The sequence below is a fragment of the Acyrthosiphon pisum genome, chromosome A1 (genome assembly GCF_005508785.2).
Source record: "Acyrthosiphon pisum isolate AL4f chromosome A1, pea_aphid_22Mar2018_4r6ur, whole genome shotgun sequence".
NCBI lineage: Eukaryota > Metazoa > Arthropoda > Insecta > Hemiptera > Aphididae > Acyrthosiphon > Acyrthosiphon pisum.
Genome location: NC_042494.1, coordinates 128,690,992 through 128,697,967, shown reverse-complemented (window position 1 = coordinate 128,697,967; position 6,976 = coordinate 128,690,992). Strand labels below are relative to the sequence as shown.

At 27.6% G+C, this 6,976-nt stretch overlaps 1 protein-coding gene across 4 annotated transcripts in view; it reads right to left on the bottom strand.

Moving 5' to 3' along the window:
• Positions 1-6,976, bottom strand: part of LOC100571391 — a 193,280-nt gene that overhangs the window by 43,317 nt on the left and 142,987 nt on the right. For all 4 annotated transcript variants that reach the window (XM_029488291.1, XM_008187358.3, XM_029488292.1 and 1 more), the window contains one exon: positions 3,489-3,516. In XM_029488291.1, the coding sequence (XP_029344151.1) occupies positions 3,489-3,516 (28 nt within the window). The remainder of the gene's footprint in view (positions 1-3,488; positions 3,517-6,976) is intronic.

The window sequence follows — 6,976 nt, the reverse complement described above, 5'->3', positions numbered from 1 at the left end:
GGGGGTGCACATTTAAACCTTGGGGGTGCACAAGTCCCCTGTGCACCCCCTAGTTGCGCCAATGCTCTGATACCCTCATATCTGATGATAAACTGTTTTTGGTTTTTTTTTTGTTGTAAGGAGAAGTTTTGATACATAAACACATACATTATTAGATGGTGCTAATTTTAAAATTGGGGGTGCTAATACCCCCTAAGCCTCCCCCTATATTTGCGCCTATGCCAATATTATTAATTTATAAGATTTCGTTTAGTATTTTGATGTTGAATAGCAAAAAGTATTTGAATCATTTGAGTCGTTTGCAAAAAATTTAGAACATAAAATATTTGTGTAGGCACTTAAAATCAATTAAAGTCATCACTGATTCTAAACAATTGTAAAAAACGTTAATGAAACGATATATTGATGAATTGAATGTAAAAAATCATATTATAATGATTTATTTTTAAATAAATATCATTACAATTTTAAATCGTAGACTATTAACCATAGCTAATAATATATTCACTCAAGACAATATTATTTATATAACATTATATCATAAAAACAATTTAGTACTGTATTTACTATTTATACTTCTAATAATCAATAAATATTGAATATAAATATCACTATATTATTATAAGAACATGACATAATAAAGACAGTATGCATTTTATGGTCTATAGAGATAGGGTATCTATGTAGTTTAAACAGTACTATAAACAGTGTTGGGATTATATAGATTATATATCTAGATAATAAATTTATCTAGATAAGTTATCTAGATAAAAATGATTTATCTTTTATCTTATCTAGATAAAATTCTAGTTATCTATGAGTACTTATCTAGATAATTTATTTAAATGAACTAAAAAAAAATTTGAAAATTTAAAATATTTTTATTATTTTTTTTATTTTTACATTTTTCATCTATTACATAGAAAACACGTTTAGTAATATGCATTATAATACCATGATTTTAATTTTTATTAATATTCATCGTTGGTCTGGAGTTTTACATCGTAAACAATGAGAAAACCCAAAAATAGAAATATGTAATGGGCATGTAGTAGGTAAGATTGTAAGAACAACTAATAATAGCAAAAGCAAAAACATCTATCCCTGCTACCCGCCGACCACCAGCGAATGATGATGGTCTCATTAGCTGATACTCGTTTCATAGAATTGTGTACAAAGTATGAAAAATAATTATTGTTTTAAACCGACAAATAAAAACCAGCATTCATGGATATTGGACTCACAAGCATAATAATATTATAATAATTGTAATTTATAACAATTTAATATTTATAAAACCCTATTAGAATTCCCGGTATTTCAGTTATAGCTTAACCGATCTGTAAGACCTCTGTCCTCTGCTTTGAAAAATTTTAAATTATGTATTTTTTTTACCTCTAGACTCAAGTAGGCATCCTGAATATTTTCGAAATTAAACATGAAATTATCTCATATTTATCTAGATAAAAATGTACTAATTTTTATCTTTATCTAGATAAAAATGATTACAGTCATCTTTATCTTTATCTATTCCCAACACTGACTATAAAGTATAAAAACAAATTTGATGGGTACCTATCTAATCATAATAAATCATGTGTTTATGTCTAGGATATTTTTCCGTAGTGAATTTCGTCGAATTAAATGGTGAAATAAAAGACCATGGGGCATAGAAGCATATTATTCCGAGTACCTAAATGTAATAAATTGGCACCACAGTAGTCCGTATAATATACCAAAGCTATACAATCAATACGAATTGCATAGGATATAATATTTTAGTATGATAAATGATAATACTCATCATATTGTTCGCTCCAGGACAATAATCGTAAAAATAACTTAATTTGAATATTGTATGGTAGGTATTTTGGAGGTCCGTCGAAACATTAGTTATTTAATATCATAAATGCGTACTATTTCCTATGACTATGTTATTTGGAATAGCTAAATAATTAACTTCCTAAACTATAATATTGTTATCAGTTATTTCATTTTTGATGGGTGTTATTATTTATTTTATTGTTTATGATATGGTATTCAATTAATGATATTGTGAAGTAAAAAATGTGCGATGAAATATAATACCTATAGTGTATAGTTTTTAAAATTTATATTGCAATTTTTATGTAGATAATCGCCACAGGTAAGTAGTATCTAAGTACTATCCAGATGACTAACAAACAATTAATTATTATCAAGTATAATTTATAATTATTTTGATCATTTTTTGTTTTATGATATCAATGAGTGTATAGGTACTCCCTTACTGGAACTTATCCTGAATTAAAAGTCACTTGCATCGTTTGACTTTAGATAATTGTTTCGTAATATCTTATTACACTACACACACTATGTCAAGTGTATTTTAACGTTTGTAAATTGAATTTAAAGGCTGTCGAGTTTAACGTCAAATGTATTAGTTTTCAGAGAGACAAAATTAATTATAGCGAATGCTTTCATCAACGCTGATTTCGATTTAAAAAATATGCATTGTTTAAATAATTACATTTTAAAATATATCTTAATTTATTTGCAGAACTCTTTTATGTAGGTATACCCATGGCTTAAATATGCAAGGTTATAGCGTAATAGTCCATATTAGTATATTTAGTATATTTAGTATATTCCATAAAGTATAGCCAGTATAGGTCGTCCCCTTACGCTGCCATTTTCATTTTTTAATGTGATAAAATTATATAGTGGGGGTAGTATTGCAATAAGTAATAACCTTGTATATTTAAACCATTGGTATACCAAATTATATTTGAGGGACTGAACTATACGTCTACTTAAACAAATTGCATTACATTATAACCCTGCGAAAAACTTAAAATTTAAATTTAAACAATTATTAGGAGTTATTAAATTATGGACGATTGACAGAAATTATTGTCTTTTAATTTTAATTTTACTTTTACAATTTATAATTTATTAAAAACAAACGTTGAATTTCAAAATTAAGATAAAAACTATTTAGTCATCCAATAATGTGTGATAGTTTGTTACATTTCATCAAACACGAGGTAAAAATATGAATATATTTTACTTAAGTAGAAAAGGTTACAAGCGTGAAGCGTTACAGCGTTTTTTATAAATTCATATTTTTTGTGTTTACAATATTGTTTTCAACTATTATATTGTGACATACTGACATGATAATTATATGTTATTGGTAGATCATTAGTAGCAATTTAGGTACATACTCATAGGCGCAAATAGCGTTTGAGATTTGGGGGGGGGGGCTAAAGCCTTACTTTGATAATAATGAATAAGCTTAAAACGAAATGTAGGAAGTGTTTGGGGGGCCTAGCCCCTAAAGCCCCCCCTATGTGTGCCTATGTACATTCTACTGTTACAATTTAGATATTATTTCCATGTTTTAATTTTAGAACTCGATTTGGTTCCGATAGGTGATAATATAGGTAATGTACTAATGTATTATAATTTATATGTTAATAATAGGTAGTAAAATGAATTCGACTCACCGTTATTATTCGATGCGTTTTCCCTTACCTGCAACAAAATTATACCATTATTAATGTTAATATATAACTGTGTTTTTTTTTATTGATATGTATAATTATTTTGTCTATTGGCTCAAAGGGTCATATATCAATCAGAAATGTGTAAGGCATTTCTTTGTTATACTTAAAGCAAATTCGATAGGGTAACAGCATATGTTATTTTAATACGACGAACGAAAACGAAAAATAATGTAAAATTAAGATTATAATATAATATATGTTACGGGCAAAGTAGGAAACCCGGGCACTGTGTACAATGAACATTTTGGAAAATGTAAGAATGACCATTTTAATACTCAATTTTTGTTATACATTGACCAGGCATTGTATGAGATTGCCCGGGCAAAGTGTACGCCGCCCGGATTTAAGTGGGCAAAGTGAATTATTAATTACTGCACACATTTATGTTGAATGGTATTTATACGTAACTATAACACTACTAAACTATTCTTACATATTTTATTCGTTTGATACCATGACTTACTAGTTACGAGATACCTATCTAATTGTACGCAATAATGCAATATACGTGATGACAGCTGCCGATAATACGAACTAATCCGTAATTTGAAATTTCAACGACAAAGTGATCACATAGTATATTGCGTAAAATACACACTATAATTGCAAACAGTATCGGTAATCTAAATAATATTTCATTATCTAATCATAAAATCTCTACTTATTCGAAATCGAATGATGATATTGTCACGACGTCGCGTAGTTCGTCATTATTACTAATTACTGTATTATTAAGTAATACCAATCGGTGTAAATGCAAAAAAATTGGCCGAATTTGTAACTCAAATTGCCATAATAGTTGTGTAAGTATTTATAAATTAAGTAATATAATGCTATCTAACGTGCCTAAGATTGCTTTTTAGTAATAATTAATTAATTTAAAACTATTAAAATAACTATAATTTAATAATAAATAATATTCATCTTGTTCACATCAAACCACATTTAAATAAAAATATGAATTCTTCAGTAAGAGATACCATACTGGATAAAAACTATTAAAAGGCAACTAATATATTTTGATGGGTGTATTTCAAGTTTTTTTATGATTAAAAAATACAGTAAAATGTTTTATTTAATTTTTAACATATTCAATATTTAACCTACAGTGCCCAAATCTAAATGGGCACTGTATACAATGCCCGGACAATGTTAAATTAACCCAACTTTGCCCTCGAAAAACGGGCACTGTGCACATTGCCCAATTTTCTACTTTGCCCGTAACATATACATTATACTATTAAGTAATGTTATGAGTTGCTATGGTGTAGTCATAATAGACAAACGCATAAATCATATTATATAGGATTATAATCATTATTTCAGTACAATGTAAAATACACGTTGATGATCCAATATGTCTTTTTAAATAACTTTTGTTGTAGATCATTGACATAATATATACACAGAATGTACCAGGAAGGCCTAAGAAATAAAATATCTAACTTTTGTATCAATTTTTTTTATGTCACTTACAAACGGGTGCGCAGCACGTATAATATCACTTTTTGTATTTTTTTGTTTCATACTAAAATAAAAAATTTACATCTGATATAAATTTTTTTTGAAAAATACAAAATAGCCAAATAATAAATCTGGTTTTTAGAAAAATGTTGATAGTAAAAATATATATTTAAGTCATGTAGTTCATTTTTTTGAAATCTCATTATTTTGTAAATTTGTTGCAGTCGTGAAAATCATTTAATTTCAATAATTATAAACTTTTTTAGATATTTTATTATAATTTTAAATAGCTACTTATTAAAATATATAAATTTTTTTTAAAGGGTTATTACATAAAATCATAAAGATCATAAAAAACAAACCACTTGCCTTAGATAAATGTTTTTACAATCTAAAAACCAGAATTACAAATTGGCTATTTTAAAATTTTCAAAATATTTTTAAAGTAGATTTAAAATGTTAAGTATTAAAAAAAAAAAAAAAAGCGGGTAAGTGGATTTCATTCCGCTGTACAGTATGTTACAAGTGGGTCAATGTGTATGGATTAAATTCAATAATATAATATCATTGTATAAGAAAAACGATTCTGAGCGGAGGTGGTTTGTCCGTCTAGATTTTTTATATTGATATTATTTATTATAGCTTGTAAGTTTAATTAATATTATAATAGGTACTATTTATTATTTTTTATTCATTACTATGATAATAAAAATCCCATTTTTAGCGGTTTTTTTTTAATTTGTTGGTAGTTTTTCCCGTAGCATTAAATAACTATTGAGAAAATCAAAAAATGACCTCTTTAAAGTACCATTTTGATCCAATTTGATAAAAGATAAAGTACTATATGTTGAAATCTAAGCACTCTTTCTGGTAGAAATTTTGTATACAGCATAAAAAAAATAAAAACCATTGTAATACCACTAGCTTCCTCGCTCCGCTCAGAATCTAAAATGTGATTTTATACGGGTAGCATTCGATTCAATAAGTTAATTAGAAACGAAAATTAACAATTAATATTGATCAGAATAAGTTATTTAATTTGTCAGGTCTTACTGTTACACTCTGTATATACGATATACCTGTACTGGTTCGGTAATTTAAGGATAACGTTAAATACACTTTATCTCATTAATACAACAAAAGGTGGGCAAGTGGATGTCACTCTGCTGTATAGTAGGTTACAAGTGGGTCACTGTATAATGGATGTTAATTAATTTGAATTCAATAATATAATATCATTGTATAAGAAAAATGATTCTGAGCGGCGACTGAATCTAGGTATAAGATATATTATACGATCACAACAAAATAACTAAAACAGTTATTCCAGGTTTTTTAATATGTAATTTCGTCCAAATTTGAACTTAAAATGACTATGAAAATAAACTGTGCTTATGTATTTCTGGAGGGCTATAATAATCCGGAAAGTATATGTCCGGACCGTATAATCCCGGAACGTGTTTATCCGGACCGTATTTCGACGGAATCCAAAAAATATAAACCGTATTTTAACGGAACGTATAGTTCCGGAAAGTATATGTCCGGACAGTATAATCCCGGAACGTATTTATCCGGACCGTATTTCGACGGAATCCAAAAAGTATAAACCGTATTCTTCCGGAACGTATATGACCGGAACGTATTTGTCCGGACTCTTAAAAGGTAAAAACCGTATTCCTCCGGACCGTATTTGCCCGGAACGTATTTGTCCGGAAAGTGTTGTAAATTGCCTATATTAAACCCCTTGCATAACACCAGATTAATAATCAGTTGGTGTATTTTTATATTAAAAAAATTGTTTGTTTTGAACTGTTTTTTTCTGTTCAAAATAGTTTTTAAACAAAAAAAAATTGTTTGAGTTTCAAGCAGTTCAAACAGTATATTTAAAACGGTTCAAAACAAAAAACTCATATTCACTTGGAGTTACACTTGTTTTTAAACATATTACGTTTTATTCGTTTTAA